The sequence below is a fragment of the Pseudopipra pipra genome, chromosome Z, assembly GCF_036250125.1.
Source record: "Pseudopipra pipra isolate bDixPip1 chromosome Z, bDixPip1.hap1, whole genome shotgun sequence".
In the NCBI taxonomy this organism is placed as follows: Eukaryota; Metazoa; Chordata; class Aves; order Passeriformes; family Pipridae; genus Pseudopipra; species Pseudopipra pipra.
The window spans coordinates 48,375,686-48,399,710 of NC_087581.1; the positions used below are offsets into that span (position 1 = coordinate 48,375,686).

At 39.3% G+C, this 24,025-nt stretch overlaps 1 protein-coding gene across 9 annotated transcripts in view; it reads right to left on the reverse strand.

Moving 5' to 3' along the window:
• Nucleotides 1-9,381: 9,381 nt before the first annotated feature.
• Nucleotides 9,382-24,025, reverse strand: part of PAM (peptidylglycine alpha-amidating monooxygenase) — a 123,372-nt gene continuing 108,728 nt past the window's right edge. For 2 of the 9 annotated variants that reach the window (XM_064641769.1, XM_064641763.1), the window contains exons 17-26: nucleotides 22,956-23,072; nucleotides 22,349-22,421; nucleotides 20,847-21,054; nucleotides 19,970-20,170; nucleotides 17,119-17,237; nucleotides 16,015-16,114; nucleotides 14,616-14,669; nucleotides 11,829-12,035; nucleotides 10,719-10,775; nucleotides 9,382-10,198 (exon numbers count right to left, since the gene is read on the reverse strand). In XM_064641769.1, the coding sequence (XP_064497839.1) occupies nucleotides 10,017-10,198; nucleotides 10,719-10,775; nucleotides 11,829-12,035; nucleotides 14,616-14,669; nucleotides 16,015-16,114; nucleotides 17,119-17,237; nucleotides 19,970-20,170; nucleotides 20,847-21,054; nucleotides 22,349-22,421; nucleotides 22,956-23,072 (1,318 nt within the window). In that variant the 3' untranslated portion in view covers nucleotides 9,382-10,016. Of the gene's footprint in view, nucleotides 10,199-10,718; nucleotides 10,776-11,822; nucleotides 12,036-14,615; nucleotides 14,670-16,014; nucleotides 16,115-17,118; nucleotides 17,238-19,969; nucleotides 20,171-20,846; nucleotides 21,055-22,348; nucleotides 22,422-22,955; nucleotides 23,073-24,025 lie in introns of all 9 variants that reach the window. The other 7 variants (XM_064641768.1, XM_064641762.1, XM_064641772.1 and 4 more) reach the window with 5 other exon arrangements.

The window sequence follows — 24,025 nt, forward strand, 5'->3', positions numbered from 1 at the left end:
TATATGTTTATGTAATAGTGCCTGCAAAAATAAATATTAGCATCAGTGATAAAACTGGAGAACAAGGCAGTTGTCTGTAAGATTCCTTCCTGCTTTGTTAGGTGCAAAAAAGAACCAGCCCCTCTTTTTTTTTTAGTTCAAATGACATGTTCCTTAATTGCACACAGTACAGCAAAGCTGTTTTGAGGGGAAGCTCTTTAGTAAAGCAAGGGTTGTAGTGCTGTTAGAGCTACACTGGAGAGAGAGAAAATGCTGCAGAGAGATGGGAATGGGCAAAACAAAAAACATCATTTCACATACCATGTAATGCTGATCATTCTGGCTTCCTGGTACTTTTGATCTACTGTGTTAACAAGCAGTAGTGTCTCATCAGTGCACTGAAATGTGACCTTCTCTGCATTTGGGAGGCTCATCGAAATAAAATAAAGGGGTTTCAAGCTTATTGATATGAAAAACAGTCAACGGAAACTGAAAAAAAGCCCTACCGGGAAATGCGAGACACTGCAAGCAGCACAGTGTTCTTGAGGAAGCTCATGCTCCAGCCGCAGTGAAAGCGTGTGTTTGTGACCACAGTGAGGTGTGACCTGCCCACTCTTGGTTTGTATTTCAATCAACTTAGATAAATACACAAATGTCCTGTACTCTTTTTTACTGGCATAGAGATTTCATTTATGATAGGACAATAGCAAAATTTAATAACAGAATTCTTAGAAATTCTGTTGTGCCCCCTTGTGGCAAGTTGATAACAGGCTGGGAACAGAAAGGAGAACAACATGAAAGTAAGTGCAAATTTCCTCATACCTCCCAGCACAGAGCTGTGATCATTTATCCTTTGGGTGTGCTAAAAGCACTAATTACCAGCTCAGAGCTTGATGAAAAACAGTGTAAAAATACCTGCTAGTGAACAGACTGTACTAACACTCAAGACTCTTTTACTGTGGCATGAAGACTTTTTGCCTCTTGTTGGAATACTTCCTGAACTTTTGTCTACCATTTGCCCATTCTGTGTTAAGGTTTCTGCTTTCCAGCTACAGACGTTTTAAAATTTTTTCCTTCTTCTCCCTGGAACTGAATGTTCCCTGCAGGAGGGTACCAATGAGTCACAATTTGCTTTTCAGAGCAAGCAGTTACCAAATCTGGAAATACACTTTTGAGAACCAGATAAGTGCCTTTTACTCATTTGCTTTGGTGCCACATCTCTGTCAATGGCTTTCTGCAACAAACATTACTGTAATGACCAAGCATCAAAATTGTTGCACAGTAACCTCCTTGGTGCTTTCAAATGGAATTTTTGGGGGACTGCAGCAAAATGGGTACATTCACTTAATTGGCTACCTAAAAACAAAACCTGTGAGTTATAGGTTATCTTTAGGTGGTGAACACTCAGCAAGGCATGTGAGCAGCTGCCATTGTCTGTGGGCCTGAGAGTTTGGCTGCTCACCTGTGAATTCAACAGAAGGAAATGCCATGTCAGAAGTCCCCAGGACCAGACACTGCTTTAAATTAGAAGGCTAAAATTTACACAAACAAGATTTATCAGTGCCTTCAGGAAATGGGTACTGCACTCTTCTACACATATTAGAAGACCCGATGGCCTGCTGTTTACATCTTGGTAATTAAACTATGTAGAAATTTGGAATGAAAAACAGTATACAAAAAACTTTAATTTGAAGAGGAAGGCACTTCCAGACAGTAACCTAATTTTAAAACATTTGATTCTGGAGCAGTTAATCCTGAGAATGCATTCCCCAGTCAGTTCTTCCCTCTCCTCTTGTTACAGGCTATAAATCCAATGAGGGAATTTTTCCTCCCCCTGCTCCACTGTAAGAAAAATGGAGTTCTAATGGGAAGGGGGAAGGGGATCAATTAACTTTACAAAAGGTCTGGCCGGCAAAGCCGAATTCCTAACTAATGGCTGGAGTTGGGGGGGGGGGGGGAGTTTGGGATTTTTTGGGGTAGCTGGCCCAGCTCACGGGGGAAGAAGTCAGTTTTGCTGGGTTCTCTCTCTGGGACGGAGACAGGGTAGCTGTCTTGTCTCCAACTCAGACCTGCTGCGTTTTCATCGAAGAGTTTTTTTGCTCACTGGGAGAAAAAGGGAGGAGCCTTGAGACACCATCATCTGAGGACAACAGTGAGTTCCGTGGGGGTGAACTGCTTTCCTTTCCCCTTCTTCCATTCTCTTTTCGGCTTCTCCCGCGACCCGAGACACCCCCAGACCCCTCCCCGCGCGGTGACCGCCAGAGCCCGACAGCGCCCCCTGCAGGGCAACACCGAGCACTGCAGGCTCTGCACCTCCAGTGACCCAACAGCGCCCCCTGCCGGCCGGGATTAGAACTGCGCTGAAGGACAGAGAAGTGTTCAGACTTTCTTTTGTTTGAAGGGGACTTTTGGGTATAGGACTATTGTCCAGGGTTTTTTTTGTGTGTTCTGTTACTGTTCTTGACAACATACATATATCTTTTAATAAAGGGTTGTTATTTCTTTTGGTTTTTTCCACACTTCTTTGATTAAAGCCCCTTAATTTTGAATTTACAATTGCTGAGAGAGAGGAGTTTGGTCTGTCTCATAACTCATCCTCTTTAGCAAACATTCCAGTCTCTTCAAACTGAGCCACTTCTCTCTCCTCTCAAATTCTACACAGATGAAGGGATCTGCAGCAATCTCAATGCACAGCAGAAGTAGGGATGCCAATAAAAAAGGAATGTAGGAAATACAGCATTCCCACTCCGCCAGGCAATGCTGCCCTGTTACAGATTTCTAGTGCAGTGATTCGCAGATCAGTTGGATACAACTTTCCAAAATTATACATTTCCACATTCCAGTCATTACTCACATGGTCCTTTTCTGGGTGCCTGACAAGAATCTCAAAACTTTCATCAGCAGGGCTGGAGCATTCAGAGCTGCAGCTCGTGGCAAGCACCAGTGCCTTGAATATATAAAGTGATACCTAAATAACTGGGTTAAAAGGGAATAAATCAGATTTCACTAATTCACTAGCTGATTGTTTTTGACAATTGATGCCTTTGATCTCTCTATGCCTCACTTCCCCCTTCAGTACAGAGTGAGTAGCACCATCTCACTTTCCAGACTAGCTGAAAAAAATATTCATTACTTTTCACAAAGCTGGCAGGCATAGTGATGAAAGCCCCAATAAAAAAGTCCTTAATAAAATGAGTTCTATATTTTGTGCAGAATTTCAGTGATATGCAGTAAATAATACATGTGGTTCCCCACCAGACTGATTCTGAATGTCTGCCTAGTCAGAAACATCATCCATCACTCCCACGCATTAAAGACCAAGGAGAAGAGCAGAGCTCATAGTCACGGTATTATGCTGGCAATCTTAATTTTTTGTTTCAGAGTCTTAAATTCTGTGTGTTCGACTCCACAGGGAGCCATTAGGCATTTATTTTGGAGCATGCAGTGGTGCCCAGGCTTTCTCTGCCTCCCAGCTGGCACGGTCACATGGTGGCAGACTCAGCCTGTCTCCTGCAGGGCTGCACAGGGCTCGGAGGAGCTGCTGCCCCACTGGTTCTTCTGAGGCTTTTCTTTCCCAAACTATGTTCACAGCAGAATTTTTGCTAATTTTCAAATTGATAATTATGGAAGCATAAATATGTTTCTGAGAGCAAGACGGCCCACAGTTGTGTGAAGGCTGTGTGAGTGACCTCTCATGTGAGTCAGGGTACAAAAGTACTCTGCTTGTGCATCAGGTGGTTTGTACCACAGCTGCCAACTGTGGCAAACTTTCAGTACAGCTTTACAGCTTCCTAAGAACCGGGCGCTTTGGTTGCTCAGAGCAAGATCTCTCATTCTCTCTGGAAAAAGGCCATGCCTCCAGTTCCTTATGCACAGTGTGTGACCTGAGAGCTGGCTTGAGGAAACGTGGCAGAATTGTGGGATTCAGTCCTTTTCAGTGCAAGAATTTTTCTCTTAAGCAGCAGTCTTAGGATGTGCCATGGCTGAGGGAAGCAGTAACAAACACAGGGAAGAGGGTATCAAAGTATCAAACTGAGGATTGGAGTGGTCAGGGCAGGGTTCTGCCCTTAAAACCTAAATGATAAGTGGTACCAACTCTAGCCTCTTACGGCTGTTGCCTTATCCCCATCCTGCCAAAATTCTTCAGTTCCAAAGAGTAGAAGAATTAGGTTTCTCATATGTGTCAGTTCAAAAAATAAATGTAGCCTGTAATTAATAATAAATTCCCTAGTTTGCTGAACTGTTACCACTGACTATTTGCTAGGAAAAAAATTGTTCCGCTGCATCTTTAAAACAAAACTTGGGCACAGTGCCCTTGAAAAAGATTGCCTGTACATCATCTGTGTATTTTTTAAAAAGTTGTACAATGAAATCAGACAGAGCTTCACTCATAGGATTTTGTGCTTCATATGCAACTAATTAGTAAAAAACACTAGTGGAATGGAGCTAAAGAAAGGAGCAGTTCAGCAAAGTGCCTTCATGACCTGTAGTATTTAGAAAATATACAGCTTCCAAATAGACTGCCATGCAGCTCTCCCTTGTACCTTTCCAAATATGTGTGTAACAAAGCCAGTTAGATGCACTTTTCGGTTTTCCAGCCACCATGTGCAGAAGTTTGCAGGTTTTGCTTGGATAAGTAGCTATCACTGGAGATTTTAAATCCTCTACACTGTCAACTCCCCTCTTTTCTTCCGCCAGTAATGCTTAGCTATACAGATGAATCTTAATTTTTCATCAGTATTAGAGAGGAGTTTAAAGAGCAGTTGCAGAGTAAATTTTACTAACAAATTTTGATAATTTACAACGGAGAAAAAATATTTTCACATTTAAGAACTATAAAAAAAGCCTAATAGGTTAAGGCAAATCAGGGTGCTAAAATTCCAGGGTTCACTAGCATCTGTTTTACACAGAAAATACAGTGGCCTAATTTCGGCTCTTAATTTTAATTGACTTGAATATTTGGTTCTGGTGGGGTTTTTTTTATTGGTACATTACATGAATCCACACAAACTGTGAGCTACTTCATAACATAATCTTTCAAATTTTAAAGTATGTCCTAATGTGCATTTAAATAACAAAGTAACAAAGTTACTTTTGCATTGCTCAGCAGTGATCTGCTTTCCACAACCTGTACTGCTAATACATATGTAGGCTTGCAAATGAGTTCCCACACTGGTGATTATTACCTTGCCATTCAAACACACAAGTCCCTTTTCTGTAGCATGAGCCAGCTTAATCCTAATCCTCTGTAGCGTGACAGACATTACTGACCTAAAGGTTCTGAGAAAACATAAATAAATCTAGCTTTGGCAAGCAAGAAGCTGTTGCAATTTACCACATTGATCCATAAATCCTCATTGACTCTACAGTGCACTGCTTGATTAGAAAACTACTTAATCAAGATGCTTCAAAAGGAATCAGTTTACACCTAATGCTACTTGGGGCAAGGACAACTACTTAATTGGGATCATAATTCCATTTAATTGGGAAACCTTCAGGTGTCTTGGACAGGGACACTCTGTGCTGGGTCAGGAAGTGGCTGGAGGGCCGGGCCCAGAGAGTGGTGGTGAATGGAGCTGCATCCAGTTGGTGGCCGGTCACTAGTGGTGTCCCCCAGGGATCAGTGTTGGGCCCAGTCCTGTTTAATATCTTTATTGATGATTTAGATGAGGGGATTGAGTCCATCATCAGCAAATTTGCAGATGACACTAAATTGGGGGGGAGTGTTGATTTGCTGGAAGGCAGGAGGGCTCTGCAGAAGGACCTGGATAGGTTGGAAAGTTGGGCTGATTCCAACGGGATGAGGTTCAACAAGGCCAAGTGCCAGGTCCTGCACTTTGGCCACAACAAGCCCATGCAGCGCTACAGGCTGGGCACAGAGTGGCTGGAGAGCAGCCAGGCAGAAAGGGACCTGGGGGTACTAATTGACAGGAAGCTCAACATGAGCCAGAGTGTGGCCAAGAAGGCCAAGGGCATCCTGGCCTGGATCAGGAACAGTGTGGCCAACAGGTCCAAGGAAGTGATTCTTCCCCTGTACTCAGTGCTGGTGAGGCCACACCTGGAGTGCTGTGTCCACTTCTGGGCCCCTCAGTTCAGGAAGATATTGAGGTGCTGGAGCAGGTCCAGAGAAGAACAAGGCTGGTGAAGGGACTCGAACACAAGTCCTATGAGGAGAGGCTGAGGGAGCTGTTCAGCCTGGAGAAGAGGAGGCTCTGGGGAGACCTCATCACTCTCTACAACTACCTGAAAGGAGGTTGTAGCCGGGTGGGCGTCAGTCTCTTCTCCCAGGCAACCAGCAGCAGGACAAGAGGGCATGGTCTTAAACTGTGCCAGGGGAGGTTTAGGTTGGATATTAGGAAGAAATTTTTTACAGAGAGAGTAATCAGACGTTGGAATGGGCTGCCCAGGTGGATTCACCATCCCTGGAGGTTTTTAAGATGAGACTGGATGTGGCACTTAGTGCCATAGTCTAGTAACCACAGCAGTGTTGGATCAAGGGCTGTACTTGATGATCTTGGAGGTCTTTTCCAACCCCGTTGATTCTATGATCCTATGATTCATGGATGACAACCTGTGCATTACAGTTCAGTGCATCATCCTCATGGCAGTTTGCAGTTGTCCCAGCCCACTCTCCCTTACAGATGGTTCAAAGCAAGGTGCCCAAAATTGCCCAACACTGCCTGCCAGTGGATTACAGCGACCTTCCCATTGCTCTACAGGATTTCCCAAATGTCAGACTATTTAAAATAGGGAGATGCTTAACACAGGACAACCACACGGAAAGGTGCTTTAGCTACTTGATCAGCCTAATTTTAATGAAAATATTTAGCTTCTACAGTAGCCAAGATTCCTGCATCTTAAATAGGTTTAAGGAAAGATTAATTGACAGTTCATCGAAGTTACTATCATGTCTTTTAAATCTTAAATGTGCAATTACATGTTGTTCATTAAAAAGCAGTTTTATCTGGGACAACTGCATAAACTGAATTAAACACATGCACTCCAAATCCAGTAATCTGGATGAATAACCAGTATTCAACATTTAATACGATAAATAATATTAGCACATAGAACTTGCCAGGATGGAGGATGGTTTGCTGGCTTATTAAAACAAAAACAATTATTCAGAAAGCTTGTGTCTTCCTTTTTATGTGAATTTCTATTGCAGTATGAGGTCTCTGGTACATTCTTTTCTTAAGATGCAGCTTTAATAAAAGAAAGATCATTCAGTGCCTTCAAGCAGGTTCAGATTTCCTGCCGTTGTACCCCTATGAAATTAGAGCACGTAACTTGAGGTGCTGAAGTTTGATTGCTGCTGGAAAGTAGTTGGTTGCCTGTCAGTGCAGTTATTAAAAATCACAGAATGGCTTGGGTTGGAAGGGACCTAAAAGATCACCTAATCCTGTGCCCCTGACATGGGCAGAGACACCGTCCACTAGACCAGGTTGCTCAGCACCTCACTCAGCCTGGCTTTGAACACTTCCAGGAATGGGGCATCCACAGCTGCTCTGGGCAACCTGTGTGAGTGCCTCACCACCCTCAGGTAAAGAATTTCTCCCTAATGTCCAATTGAGTTTAAAACCATTGCCCCTGTCCTATCATTATAGGTCTTGGTAAAAAGTCTCTGTCTTTCTTATAAGCCCACTTTAAGTACCAAAAGGTCAAAATGAGATCTTTGGGGAACCTTCTCTTCTCCAGACTGAACAACTCCAGCTCTCTCAACCTGCCTTCACAGGAGAGGCGCTTCAGCCTCTGATCATCTTTTTGGCCTCCTCTGGACTCGCTCCAACAGGTCCACATCCTTCATATGTTAGGGACCCCAGAGCTGGATGCAGCAAGTGGATGATCCAAGTGGGATCTCACCAGACCAGAGGGGCAGAATCACCTCCCTTGATGTGCTTCACTTCAGGCATCCTAGGAATACAGTTGACACCAATCTCAGAATTCCAGAGAGCTGAGATTATGACTAACTCTCAGTTAATCTGTTTTAGCTTGTACTTGCAATTAAACTGTGTTTGTCTGTTTCCCTCTCAACAAAGCATTTTTTAAAACTGGAGATATGGATCAAATAATAATACTGTGAAAGCAGAGAACACCCAACATCAGATGGACATAATGTGAACTACCCAAATGTTACAAAAATACACCCCTACTGATTGCTTTTGAGAAAAGCCTGTGATCTTTTAGAACTGATGCCATATAGACCACCTATTATTAGCAGTGCCACCACAGCTTTCTTAATTGCCGTCACTGAACTTTCTGTAAACTAGTGACTTGCCATCTTTGCAGACAGCTTCGCAACTACCTTATCTGTTTTCATTAACATACAAGAAGATCAAGGCCACAGCTAAAAATAACACTGCATTACTTTCAAAAGTGAGAAACAGACAGACTGTTTTCCTTGCAACATTAGGAAAATAGAAATCAGGAGGAGAGAAAGCAGCTTAAAAGTATGCACTAAATACATTTCACATGAAGCTGAGCCTGTACTCCAGCATTTCAGAAGGCTATCCTGGAGATTTGGCTTGAAAAGAAATCAGCTTGTCAAGGATTTTAAATTTTTTGTTCAAGAAAAAGGAGATTTATAGAATCTTGCTGGGGGAAGAAATCTTACCTTTCGCTACACTATCATTACCTTTATTCCCCCAAAACCACCACCACAAGGAACCTAAAGCCTATTTTTCAATCCCAGCACCAGCAATAGCCTGTTACAGCACCTGCAATGACGGTAATGAAAACTGTTTCATAAAACCCTGTGGCAATTACAGCTCTGTACAGTCTGCCCATAATAGAGGTTTAAAAGGACATTAATTATGCTCTGATCCTCAAAGCAGACTGATTAGTCATGGTGACGTACACGATGATTCACGCTCCAGATGACTCATACAGACAGAGTAATTATGTAGCAGGACTTCCATAAGTCTCTCTTCTTTCTCTTCAAGGAGAGAGCTCATTACAGGGCTGAGGGCTCCTGTTGTACGAATGAAAAGGAAGTGCGAAGAAAAAAGAAAACCAATACTTCCAATCAGGTAGTATTGATACCTACCCTGGCTAATTTGCATATTTAATTTGAGACACAGGTTTCCTCTTAGCTCTGACCATGTTTTATTAAGCAAATACCCTGCAGTTTTATTATACAAAATTCCTCTTTAAATGTTTAAGCTTGACTTTGTACATGTATGTTGATTATTAGTCTTAAGAAAAAAACCCAAAAAACAAAACAAAAAAATCCCCCTGTGACATAGCAAAATATTTCTTCAGCTTCCATACAAAATAGCATTTTTTTTCTCTGCTGGTAGAACACATTAAAATTTTTACTCTATTAAGTGGCCTGTGTAACTTTTACAAAAGTTGGATACAAAAAAAAAAGTAAGCAAAAATTCCAATATACACTCCGACAGCTAATGCTCTGCGAATACTTTATTACACAAATTACATTCAGCTTCTCAAAATAGTGTTCTGACAGTGATACAATCTAAAAATAAGACATTCCAGAAACACATCAAGTTAGGAAGAAGAAAAAAATTAAATAGAGACTTTTTTCTTTCCTTCAATGCAATATAATGTTAGTGATTTTAAAAAAATAGAAGAAGACTTAGCAGCTTCATTTTCTTGTGGCACTGTATTTTCTCTGTACTGCAACAGGTTAAGGACGTTGAAGAGGAAAGGCACAAAACAGAAATTGGCAACTGAATAATTACGGGAAAACTATTTTGATGAAGCAGATAGTAAGACTTATTTACAAGATCCCCATATTTGATGATAAAATACTACTGCTTTAAATCAGTCCTGTAATTAGAAGACTTTGCTTTATTAAGATGTTCACATAAAAACCAACGGCACTGATATGGAACTTCCATACACTGCTCCACTTAAAAAACGTAACCAAACCAAACAAAACTTAAAGGAACCAGTGTACAGCCCCACAGAGACTAGAACAGTTTACAATTAAATACACAAAATCTTAAACGTGCTTAAGGGAAAAGGAATCCGACATTCTGGGTTGATTGTATAATGGGAGAACTCAAAGGCTGGTTTCAGGATGATGAAGGTGCTGGTGGGAGTGGAGATGCTGAACACTCTTCCTCAGAATCTGTGCCATCATCTTCATCTTTCTCTTGATCACTCCCCTCTGTGCTCAGTCGGTCAAACCCTTTTCGGCTGTAGCCTTTGTGACTTGCAAAGAAGTTCCCAAGGTTAATGCCACCACCACCTTTCCCTGTGGAAAGGAAAGGCTTTATTGCAAGGTTTGTAGGAGGGGAATCAAAATCTATCTACTAATTTAACAGTATAGTGGTGGCCTTCCAGAAACTGTTTTTAAAGATCAGCACGTGATCCACAAACACTAAGTATAGATATCATGACAGAAGAAGGAAATTCATATTTGAAGTAGAAGTTTCAAACTATTTTTTTCCGCATCCATTGTTTCATTAAGTCTTTACAGAGACTACAGGTGTTCCTACTTGTTTGCCCATAGTCTCAAAATGCTTAATGTAATTCACCAGATCCATGACTACTTATTATTATAGCCACCTCCTTCCCACTGCTAGTGACACATCTTCTTTGGTAGGCAGATAATGACAGATTAAAGGTGTTGTAAAAGACATTTCCAAAACACACCTGACCTTTGCCCACAATCCTTCCTCTGAGAAAGTTCCACCAAATCTGTTATTCAACATGAATACAGAAAATAGCCTCCAGTTACTGCATTTTAAAAGATCTTCAGTGATGAGACTTACCTCTGAGTCTGCCTAAAATTCTGCCTGAACTTGAATCAAGTTTGTGTTCCTCATCAGCTGAAAAATAAGGTAAATTTAAAAAATAAGCTGAACTCCCCAACATACTATGATTAAATAATTATTTTCTGATACAAAGCACAGACATTCAAATAAATCAATCAACAACTCTGAGAAGCCAGTAGTGGCAGTATTGCAGTAGTCTAGAGTGTTAGCATATTTGATATGCTATTTAGCACAACTGATATACTAAACATCTTTGAATACAAAGAGTCAGGAAGCTGCACGCTGAAATTTTCAAATAAAATACATGAAATTCAGTTGCACAGCCTTGTTAGATTGCTGAATTATTGCCGAATTGCCTACTCTGTCACAGTAGGTCCTGACCAGCGGCAGAACCGTGTTATTTGTCTCTTCCATGTACATTTTCTTCTCTGGATGAGACTGTCTTGATAAAACAATTTTGTGATACAAAATAAGAAGCGTAGTGATAAAACTTCTATTGGAATTTACCAATTTATGAAAAATAATGTTATTTTACAGTATGAATTAAGAACAAATTTACACTGCTTATAAGTACCAATTAAAGCTGTGGGAGCAATGGATGAAAGTGCACTATGGAAACATGTCTGACTTACAAAGTGCACTAGGTAGTAGTGAACAATAATATATAATCTCTTGTAAATGTTATCTGTTTGCATTTTGCTTATACCTCTGTAATACCCACAGAGTCTTTTGTTCTCAGCAATTTCAAGATCCCACACTAGAAAATCAAACTATGCTCAGGTATTAATATTTATGTATTCTAGACAATATAACAGGAATACATGCTCTTAGGTGTTTCTGAGATAACAATTTTTGGCTTGACACCAATTATAGATTTTGATATATGTTCTGAAGAAGTAGTGGCTTGAGATGCACTACTAAAGGCACAGGGGAATGCAGGTGTTGTGTGCACATGATTCTTAGTTCACGTGCAACACCACTGCAGCTGTTTAGGAGGGCAAAGGGACAGTAAGATTCTCTCTTCACACCGTCATCCCTCAGTGTTCAGCAAATGTTTTGAACTGGAATAATAAAAGCCTATTCTCTAAAACAGTTACTCACAGTTACCTCCATAGACAGTTGTCTTCCTCCACCGAATAAATATTAAAATTGCCAGCAGGACAACAATAGGGATAATTAGAAGAGTTGTAATAAGGACAAAGGAAACTCCAGTGCTGCTGGCCTGTTGGACCAAGGGTTGTTTATCCGCATCCTTTAGAGAGTGTGTTGATTCTGGCTTGTTTTTCAATCTCACTTCTGCAACTGCTTCTGATTCTTTAAAAAGAAAGCAATTTCTGTATGTAACCCATATGCATCAAGCTACACAAAATAAGGCATTCTAGGAAAGATCAAGCTAGTTGAGTAAGTGTTGAGTAACAAGGAAACAAAAGATAAACCCTTACAGAGACATTTTTGGCCCTTGCTCTTGTTATCCCAAATATAAGGCAGGGAGAATCTGAATGATACCTCTCATTAGCAAAGATTCCCTCCCCTCTTTTCAAGTGGGGAAAGGAGAGGTGTCAGAGACAGTTTTGTCTTAAAAAGCATCCATCATTTAAAATACAAGAAATTCCTCCAAAGATCTACTTTTGAAATAGGTGTGTGGTGTAGTATCAGTTAAGTATCTCCTTTTGATAATAACACTTCCATAAAAAATATGGAAAGCTAGTATATGCAGAACGGAAAAGTTTAAAGTTCTTTTAATAAAACTGTGACAAAGGGTTAAATTTTCACTACTGTTACATCTCATGAAAGAACTTTGGTTCTGTAAATCTGGAGAGCTCTTGAACACTGCATCCAGTCATTCCTGACTAATTTGTTAACTCTCCACCTACAAGGAGAAAAACTATTTCAGAAAAAACCTTTATGCTGTTTTATGTGTGTATCACATGGCTTTGTGATAACTTTTAGCGAGTAAAACTATTTTGATGTTGGACTGAACAGCGTGTCTTAACAAGCAGCTGCATCACAAACACACTCTGAATCAAATCTGTTTTGATTCTGTATCAAAATTAAAATGAAGTTCTATTTTGAAAGAATAGCAAAAACTTCAATTTACTCTCAACATCAATACAACTATAACAATATCACTGTTATTACAAGTACCAGGATAACAATGATACAGTGGAAACACACTGTCTGTTTAAGTAGTAGTTATAGCCAAGGAAAATTTTCCTCCACCATCTTGGGCAAATCTATGGTTCTCCACATATTTTCCCCCATTTCCCATATTTCCCCCCCCAGCAGTACAAGCATTAGTGACAGTCTGTCAACCAGGATGCTGTGAGAGTGCAGGCCACGCCTGCCCATTTATTAAGCAGAGGCTGCCACAAAGTCCATTGGCTCTTTTATTCCAGTGGAGTTGAAAGATGTTAATTTCAGTCTACCTACTCTAATCAGTTTTAGAGATTGTTACTTAAAACCTTTTTCTCACCCTGGTGATAATATTGTATTTTTAATCTGTGACATTAGAAGGGTCAGCTAAAGAAGGCCAAAAAAGCATTAATATATCCCTGCATATACAGCGTACTGTAATGCCAGCACTTCCCTCTTGAGTGCTTCAGGTGGGCTCATGTACCAACAGAGATAAAATAGAAGATTAACAGTTTTGGCAGTAAAGATTTCATTGTTTCATAATGTTAGCCTTCCTGATTCTACTTTCCCAGGCAACTATCAGCAAGACAAGAGGGCATGGTCTCAAGTTGTGCCAGGGGAGGTTTAGGTTAGATATTAGAAATAATTTCTTTACAGAGAGGGTGGTCAGACATTGGAATGGGCTGCCCAGGGAAGTGGTGGATTCTCCGTCCCTGGAGATTTTTAAAAAGAGACTGGATGTGGCACTTAGTGCCATGGTCTAGTAACTGCAGCGCTGTTGGATCAAGGGTTGGACTTGATGATCTCGGAGGTCCCTTCCAACCCAGCTGATTCTATGATTCTATGATTCTATGATTTATTCTATATGCTTTCAATTGGCAATTGGGATATTTTGGTACCTTCCTCTGTCTGCATATACATGGCTAAAGCAAACTACACAAGCTCTGAATTTAACCAAAGAAAACCAGTTAAGAACATATGAACATTTTATAAAAGCTTTTATAAATACTACCATAGCCTGGTACTGCTTTTCTGAAAGGCAAATGAACATTTCCCTTTCAACATAAAAGACCTATGTAACAGAATACAAATGGCTGAAATTACTTTTCATCTACGTGAATTGCTATTTTACTTTTGTATTTCTTTATCTCCTTATATAGTTTCTACATGGTTTTCTTTTCATTTTTCTTCTTTGTTTTTTTTCTTTTTCTTAGTTTTCATGCAGATAAATTAAGAAAAAAGAATAGTAAATCTATGGTAACAAATCTAAATAGAAAAAATGGTATTTCTTGACATATGGTGTGACTGGCAAGGCTATGTACTGAAAGACTATACAAAAAGATAAACCAATTGTCACTTCAAATAACCCTTTTTTGGTGGTTAAGGGTTGTGGAGCAGGGGGGAGGGTGATGGGGAGTAACTATCACGGTTATATTTCAGAGCTATTTCTGCATCTAAGGGAGTTTCCATAGATACCAATCTGGACCATACCAGATGGTGGTATGGAATTAATCCACCAGTTAAATTTTTATCTTAGTATCTGTGAAGCACTTGTCATCACCGAAAATGAAATGTTTAGATTGGCTGTAAAATGGCAGCTACCAGGTAACACTGTCACAAGCTGCTTTCCAGAGACTCCTATGCCAACTCATGAAAACGAAACAGTCAAACAGTTAGTATTTTTCCCCTCCAACTTGGCAGAAGCAGCCCTAGTCTCTGCGAACACACTCATTCCTTCATTTCATTATGAATCAGACTAACCTTTTATTTCCTGTACCTCAATACCAGCCTTTTTAACTGACCGATGTTCCACTTCTGTAAAACAAAATCATTCTTCAGGACAACTGACATTTCAGAAGGACAGTCAGTGACATTTTTCTGCTAGCTTTCTCAAAGGTACAGCACAATCCTACAGTAAACAATCCCATCAGCACCAAGGAGAGTCAATATAAACCATTCAATAGCTCACAAGCCATGAGAAAAAAAGAAAGACCTTGATTCATGAAAGGTGCTTGCAATAATCAACTCATGCACCACAGAGACATTTTATGGGTATGTCTAAAGGTTCAGGGATTTCCACAAAAATAAAACTGTTCATTATAATCAAAATCACAATGGATTAAAGGCTGGTTGAATTCAGGTTTCTTAGCTACCTCAGTTTTATACTGCAGCAAAAACTAAAAAGAAAATTATATACAAGGACTTCTCTCATCAAACCTTAATACTTCCAAGATTTTTTTATTCTCATGTTTCTCTGAAAAAAAGCCTAGGAGCGTTCTTGTTCTGTTTACTAGATGTGGAAAAAACAACATCCAGTCAGAATTACAATTTATCTGGTCCAGTCTCCTGTTATTAAGTGCTGTTGATACCAGATGCCCCAAAGGAAAATCCATGAATTATAAACAGACAAATACGGAATAACTAGCTTAGTCATTTATAGCAGTAGACTCATATTGGATGACTAACATCCTGAAGCCTAAGGCTTTATCTATCTCATAAATTTTTTATCCCATATAATGCAGCAGTGGATTATATTTTTATTCCTGTAAAACATACAACCCCTCTCTGAATTCTACTAAATTGATGTCTGACTAATCAGGTCCCTCTCCCTGAAGTCAGGCTGCTTGCCTTAGAGGTTACTAGATTAACACTGGTAAATGTTTCCTCTGTGTGGAAATAGGACTTCAAATTATACTAGAATAATTTTCTAATGATAAGTACTCCCAATGAAATGAATATAAACTTTAAGTTGACTTGTGTCTTCACTTCATCCCCTGGGAGTTTTCTATATGATAATCTCAAAGGAAGCAGTTGAACTCTAAGCAAATGATACACTGAAATTACCAAAATGTCTTTGTTTAAGCAGGTACCGACATGACAAGGGATAGATCTAGCATAGGGCAAATGCATTTTGATCCCTTCTGTGACAAACAAACCCATGTGTTCAGGACTCTTCTTTGTCAGACCATTCAGCAATGCTGAAGGATGGTCTTCTAATGAAAACTGAGCAGCAGCACACAACTTCTGCCAGAAGAGCTTGTAGCGTAACTAAATCACTGTCACTAAGCCACTAGGTTCTTGGCCAGTGACACCAGGTAAGTGGTACTGACCCGAAGATACAAAAGGTGAAGCTGTGACATTAAGAACAAAAAGAACATACTTTCTGTGGATGCAAACTTCCACACGGCTCTGGCATGAACATCTCCAACAAACACTGTTCTGTCTTCTGAAGCAACAATATCATGTGGCATCTCAAAGCTCTGTGAAGACAAGCAGTCACAGGTCACCCATAAGTGTCTACATGCTCATGAGGCCTCCTTAACCCTGAACTTGAGACTGGTCATATTCATCCTTTCTTGGACTGGAAAATGCAGCAGGTGCTGGTGTGGAGGCCTAACATATGTGAAAGGAGAGGGATTCCATTCGTATTGAATGTTTGCCTTCTCCGGGGATAAAGACATGGAGATTATTTGATGTACTAATGCTAAAAAAATTTCTATTTTAATAATATAATAATAGTGCAATATTCATAATATTGCACTCAATTTTATCCTGTGACATACACATTTTCAAAAATAATCTTGGTTTGAAGCCCAAATATTTAGTTTTTCTTGGAGTTTATATGCAACACAGCTATTTGCTATATACTCAGAAAAAATAACTCTCAGTAATATAATTTAAAACTGGACTGCAAATAAAGAGTGTACGTGTTATCCATGAGTGGGATTATTAACATTCATTCTTTAGTCTAAGAGCATATATGAAAATGGGATTAAAAAAAAAACCATAATTTTTATGTACAATATCGTATGAAGGATATTTAGCCTTAACTTCCACACTAGTATTCTGTAAAAAAGGGATGCAATCATATAGTTGCATATTAACACTGCTTAGGAATATGCTCTATTTTTTGACAAATTACTAGCATCTAAATATATGTGTATTTCAATTCCTTCATTATTCTCTTAAATTAGCTTTTAAGACTGTCTGGAAGCAATTAAGTAGGCTTATCCTGACTGAAGGCATTATCTGTAGGATCATCTTGAGGGTATATAATTTTCAAATGTATACCACATGTAGAAACTAAGACCCAAAACTTTACTGTCTTTATTAAATTAGTATTATAAAGAATTCCATTTGAATACCTTCTATTATAAAACACCTTATTTCCTGCAGTAGTCTTATGAAAGTTTGAAAAGTAGGATGTTACCAACGTTCTCATGTATATAACTATATGCAACAGGCACTCTGTGTAATACTCTACCTTTCTAAGTGGAATGAAAAAATCAATTATTTCTCCAGTAGAGAAGTTCATCACAAATCCTTGCACTGGTTCTGCCTCTCCAGGATAAGGCATTCCATTAACTGCGAAGAGGAGACCACCTGCAACAACATACACTTGCCTTAGAACCCACATGCAGCAAACTGCAGTGAAGATGAACTGTAATAGTTTAGATGAAAAAAAGTCTCTCTAAGAGACAGAAAAGTAACTCAACAGGAAACTAAACTGCCAGAGGAAAGACAAGTGAGGTATAACACTTGAAAGTCTGCCATTTAAGAGATGTACATTTAGTCCAAACGAGAAGAATAAGCAAAGTAAAATTTTACAGATTGGTTAAATGTACAAGGAATGTGAAAGTGTTAAAAAATAATTTGAAGAATACTTTGCTAAGGATGGTTGATCTGATAGGCAGAAGTTCTTTCAATGCATCAAGAGTAGAAAGTCAGCTTGGGAATCACTGGGACCAAAAGAGGAAAAGGTGTGAAAGGTGGACTCAGGGATTAGGGGCCTGTGGCAAAGAAGCTGGTTTCGGCAGATTTTTTTCTGTTTAATATGTTGGGAAGATTACGACACTCATTTTTTTTTCCTAGCAAAGAGGTCAGAGGAGCCAGCTCAGCTGGAAGGATATATGCAAAAGGTATTAGACAAGTTGGAGGTTAATAATTCACCAGGTTTAGATGGCATTTACTCAAATTCAGAAGGATGCCAAATGGGAAATCACAGACCTTAGGACAAGTTAAGTAAACCAGCACTGCAAACAGCTATTCCTCCAGAAGACTAAAAGAATGCTGAATTAATGCTCACCTACAAGAAGGACTCAAAAGGGTGCCTGTTAACACATGTTAACAATTCTGGCTTCCATCTCCAGTAAGATGGTAGAATCCATAAAGAAGAGTAAGACGTGGGCAAGTGTGGCCTGTCAGAAACAAGCTCGTATAGCTTCTCTAAGGATTATGCCTCAGCTCTGAACAGGGAGAAAAAGCATAGAGCTAAAGCAGATTCTGCAGTCATACTTAGGTTTTCAGAAAACACTCGGCAAGGTAATGCATCAGAGGTTATTAATGAATGTGAGTTATCACAGGGCTGAATGAAAGATCCATTAATGAACAGGAAGCAAAGAACATGGCTTACAGGCAGAGCTCATATAATTCTTCAGGACAGAGAAGTCTGAACAGTGTGATCTTGTAGGGATCACAGTCAGAAACAATTTTATTCAATAGTCTTCATCAGTGACCAGAAAAATGGGATGAACAATGAAATCAACCAGTCTGAGGAATATACTGAGTTCTGCAGAGTAGTCAAAAGCTTGATGATACTGAGAAAGTCTGGAAAGACTTTTTATAAGTGAGTTGTCAAACAAGGGGCAGAAGAGCTTCAGCAAAGACAAGTATGAAGTGATTATTTTGCAAAAAAGTAATTTAAATCATGCACATGTGATGTTTAAGCTTGGAACTGGCAGCTACAGCTCAGGAGAGACATCTCCAAGCCACTACTGAAACATTTCTCAAATCTCTGGCTCCACGTACAGTGTCAGCCAAAATTTCAATAGAATGTCTGGCATCCTGAGAAAGAGAATTAGGAATGGAAGGGACAGTTGTGCCACTATGCAAAAACTCAGCATGCCCACATCTTGAGTACTGAGTGTTATCCTGCATCTCAAGGAGGTCCCAATGAAGCTGAAGATGCAAAAAGAGAAAGGCAACTACAATACTCAAGGGGCTGAAGCAATTAAATGGCTTATGAGGAGGGACCAAGGTGGGATGGGGTTCTTCGGTTTGAAGAGGATAAGTCAAGTTGAAGAGGCACCAGCTTTGGTGAGTGTGGAACTGTTATTCAACTCCCAAATACCGGGACTGAGAAGCACTCAATGAAAGTAGGTCACTTTTCCATATTAAAAAAAAATAAAGTAGGTAATGAACTTCTGGAGCCTGTAACCACAGGAGGCCAATGAGCCAGACAGCACAAGTCAGTTCAAAATGAGACTAAGAAAACTCATGGGCAATAGCTCTATAGAAAGATACTATGAAGACAAGGTCAGAGTCTACCTCCTAACACTGCTAAATAAAGGGCTTGTGGATGCATGCTGAGTAGGAGAGGAATGGACCACAAAATGCAGCCAGGCTTACGCATCCTCCTCAGAATGCCTCTTTTGCTCCCACCATCAGAGATAGAGCCAGGGGTATCAAGTATCTCCTCTAGCACAGTATTTTTTTACATTCTTGGCAGATGCAAAAGAGATAACCCTGATATTAAATCTGAGGAATCAGGAGCCAGACATGCCAAAATTCCTTATCCAGTTTTAACATTTACATTACTTTTAGAATCAGTATTAAAATCTAATCTCAAAGTTTAATACAGTAATTGTAATCTAAACTGTGATATTAAACCCACAATTTTTTCAAACTGTTTGCTTTCAGTTTTTCTGTTTCATGAAACCCAAAACCTTTCCTGGTAATTTGGAACATTTTAATTTTTTTTCTCTTCAATGGAGTTTGAAATGAATATTTTAAAATGTTATTGTTAGTAATAATATGCTATTATTAACTAATTGACTGTGCAGTCACCAGAAACCAACAAGATCATCTGCTTGTTGACATCACATTTAGGGAGTCTAATCAGTCATTTCTCAGAAGCAGAGATTATATGCAAGCTTCCCCCATCTGCAAGTAGGAAAACAGGTAGTTCTCAAATTTTCCATTGCATCAGGTCTAATTTGAAAGAGAATTAATATCTGCCCTAAGATAACATGACAGCACTCTTCATGAAATAACACTGAAACACTCTGACATCCTGGCACAGGAAATACTTGAAATCTGAAGAACAGGAAGATTACCTGGAACATATGAAACTGCAAACAACTCTCTTCCAAATGATTTGTGTTTGATCTCTCTTGTGAACTCCCCAGTCTCTAATCTGAAGCACTGAATTCGACCATTTTCCCGGTCTGCAACGCACAGCTGACTGAAGTCAGGGATCAAGGCTAAGCTGTGGGGGATATGAAACTGTCCAGGTCCGGCTCTGCCTAGAGAAGACTCTGCAATACAAAAGATCCAGGTTTGTGTTAAAGTATGCACTGAAATGATCAGTTTTCCTTAGAAACAGCAGAATGACAAATAAGGCAATATAGCACCAGGAAAAGACCAAGGTCGGCTTGCTTTCTTCTCCAGCACTTTTACTGTTTTAGGTAGATAAATCACGGTAGCCTACTGCAGTTTCTTTGTAAATCCTGAATTAATGAATTTGCTATTTCCCTATAATATTCAACATAGTTTAATGCCTGATACATAAATCTGAGTCAGGCAGAAATGTAATTATTCAAAAAACTTAAAATAGATGGAATCATGGCATAAATCTTGCAAAAATGATAAAGGCTTATATTATTTTATTAAATGTTTAAGAAAAAAATTACTTTTCTGAAAGTCAGACCTTTTTCTTGATAAAATAGGACATGCCAGTGCTCATACTGAAAGCAAGCTAAAAAATCCCCACTTCTTAATCTCAGTAAATATATAACTACTAAAAGTAGCTGTATGAAGAGCTGAGAGAAAATCTGAATGCAATGACAAGGCTGAAATTCAGGTGAGGCCTGGAAGGTATTTCAGTAATAGAAATTCATTAAAAAAATTAACAGTAACATCAGCAATCTTGTGGTTCATGACGAGTTCGTGGTAACAGCAGTATGGGTAAAGTGTCAGGAGCTCTGACTGTACCTTCTCCCCACTGCATCACGTACAGTCCATCTGGAGAGAACTGAATAATTCGGCTGTTACAGTAGCCATCAGAGACATAAATGCTGCCAGTGATTGGATCCACAGCCACATCAGTTGGTTGACAGAAATGATTTTTGTCACTTCCTGGTTGCAAAGCCACTCCCAAGGTCAGTAATGGTTCTTTGCCTTCTGTTCCCAGTTTGAAAACCTTTTTTTTTCAGTCAACAGGAAAAGAGAAGAGGTTTCAGTTATGGTAGGGGAAATCTAAGAGGCATGACTGTCTAGGGAAAAAGATCTATCACTGTGTGTAAAGTAAATTTATATACCACACATAATCTTAATATATTGACTATAATATATATTACCAGTTTGTCAATAGTGTGGATTCTAGAAAATTTCTGCTTAAAATATAATTCTCCTGTCATTACAAAGTAAATGAGCTAGTTTCACATTCTACTTTTAAGTACATCAATAAGCAAAAGATGCAGCAGAAAAACCCAGAGGGGTCTTTACAGGCTTGAGAGGGGCCCATGTGAACCTTGTGAAGTGCAATGACACCAAAAGCAATGTCCTGCACCTGTGCTGGGGCAGTCCCAGCCAAAAAATACAGGCTGGGCAGAGAATGGGTTGAGAGCAGCCCTGAAGAGAAGGTGTTGGTTGGCCAGAAACTCAACATAAGTTAGCAGTGTGCACTTGCAGCCCAGAAAGGCAACTATGTCCTGGGCTGCATCCAAAGCAGTGTGGGCAGCAGGTCAAGGGAGGGGATTCTCCCTCTCTACTCTGCTGTGGTGAGACGCCATCTGCAGCACTGCATCCAGCTCTGGGGCCCCAACAGAAAAAGCACATAGATCTGTTGGAGCAGGTCCAGATGAAGCCACAAGATCAGAGGGATGGAGCACCTCTTGTATAAGGACAGGCTGAGTTAGGGCTGTTCAGCCTGGAGAAGAGAAAGCTTCGGGAAGACTTTATAGCACCTGCCAGTACTTAAAGGGGCTCCTTCCACTATACTTCAAAGAGACCTGGAAAGGGACTTTTCACAAGGACATATAGGGACAGGAGAAGGGGGAATGGCTTTAAAATGAAAGAGAGTAGATTTAGATTGGATATCATGAAGGAATTCTTTACTGTGAGGGTGGTGAGGCACTGGAACAGGCTGCCCAGAGAAGCTGTGGATATCCCATCCCAGAAAGTGTTCAAGGACAGGCTGGACGGGGCTTTGAGCAACCTTGTCTACTGGATGGTGTGGGTGGAATGAGGTGAACTTTAAGGTCCCTTCAACCCAAGCCATTCTATGATTTTATGATTTCTACATTCTATGTCCATGTAACAAATTATTCAACAGGACTATATTCCATGAAGTGCACAGGGGTGAATTTCTGCAGGCATATTCTAACGTTATTCTTAACAGGCTTAGATAAGCAATTTATGTTAAATCTCTAGGAAAACAAAAACACTTTTTTGTGAAATATTAAGGTCCTAGTACTGAAGTTTCAGATACATACCTGATGAAGGGCTACATCCGTGACCCAGTAGTTACCATTTTTATCTATACTCAAACCATGTGGTAAATAAAATCTGCAAGCGCAAATATAGAAGAAACAAATATAGAAGAACAAAGTTAAAATCATTTTTATGGAAGAAAATTATACAGATAAGAAGATTTCACTTTTTACCTACAGATCAAAAAATGCTGTACAAAATAACTACAGTTAATATTTAATGAAAAATACAGCTTTACAGGATAGAATTTTCTTGACAAGAGCATCTCAGCTTGAAATTCAGTTGATTTCTAGCATCTCACTCAGGCTACCTTGGCATATATGAGGACAATGTACAATATTCATGAGCTCTGCTTTCTGTTCATCTGGCTGGTAGATTAAATTGTATGAATTACTAGAAAGAAGAGGTGGTAAAGGTGGGAAATTATTTCTATTAGTTGTTTATTTTATATTTATTTATTTATTTATTTATTTATTTATTTAAATAAACTCAGAGGCTATAATTGTACAATGTAATATAAACCACATGAAAATGGGTTTAGGAACTCTTTGGTGTAAAATATACAGAAATATTAGTTCAATTAATAAAAGCAAAAAAACCCAAACTTACAGACTTTTGCCTGTGGAATGGAGCAGTTTTGCATTACTTGGATTCAGCACAAGAATCGTGTTCTGTTCAATTGGTCCAAGACCTCTTTGTTGATAAACAAATTTGCTGTCAAAAGAACTACACAAAAACAGTGGAATAGAAAGCCAGCATTAGAAAAATATACATACAACTTATGAAAGTTGAGTTTTGTAGTTCAATTCCAGTGGGGGGTTATTGGATTGGTTTTTTCTTTAGATATAAGCCTTATTACATCACTGTATGATTGCGAGAGTTAATAGCATTGTATGTCTGCATTTCCTACTGAGGTTATGACTTCCAAACTAAAGGAGCACTGAATCAACACAGCAAGAATTAAGAAAATCAACAATTAAAACTCCTCTTTTTTTTTCTCTCTGATTCTTTGCCGTGGCAAACCTGAAATGGAAAATCCAACCATGTAGCCTAAGAAAAAAAATATAACTCATGACCAAGGCATAAGTGCCAGTAAAACCAGGTATACTTTGTGCCATCTAAGGCAATGTGTACCTGTTTGTGTGTTTTTTGCTTTTTCTCTTTTCAAACAGTTCAATATTTTGTTAGAGCTTCCTAGTACAAGATTCAGGTCTTATGGTTCTTATCCTTCTCTGAGTATGCTTACAGAAGATTATAGGATATGATGTGTATTTCTACCGCCACAACACTACCTGGAAAATATTAATAAACAACATTTAAGCATGTCACTATTTCAGACATAAGGAACCAGGATTAACTTTCCAGAAGACATTTACTAGGCACAAAAGTACCATACTTCCAAAAATATAGTTTCTGTACCCTTACAGAGAAGTTGGCTATTACTCTAACCTGTTAAAAAATACGTTCAGCGTTTAGTGAAGGTAAACAGAGTGTAAAATATGTTGAACAAAATTTAAGTCTAAATATTAGAAAATGGTATTTGACTGTGGATGACAAATGCATGAATACAAGACATACTTCCCACTCCCACCTTGTATTTTTAAATCCATTTGTTAATCTCAAGAGAAATCCAGCTATGATTGATGCTACATGGTAAACAAGAATATACTTTGTAGTCA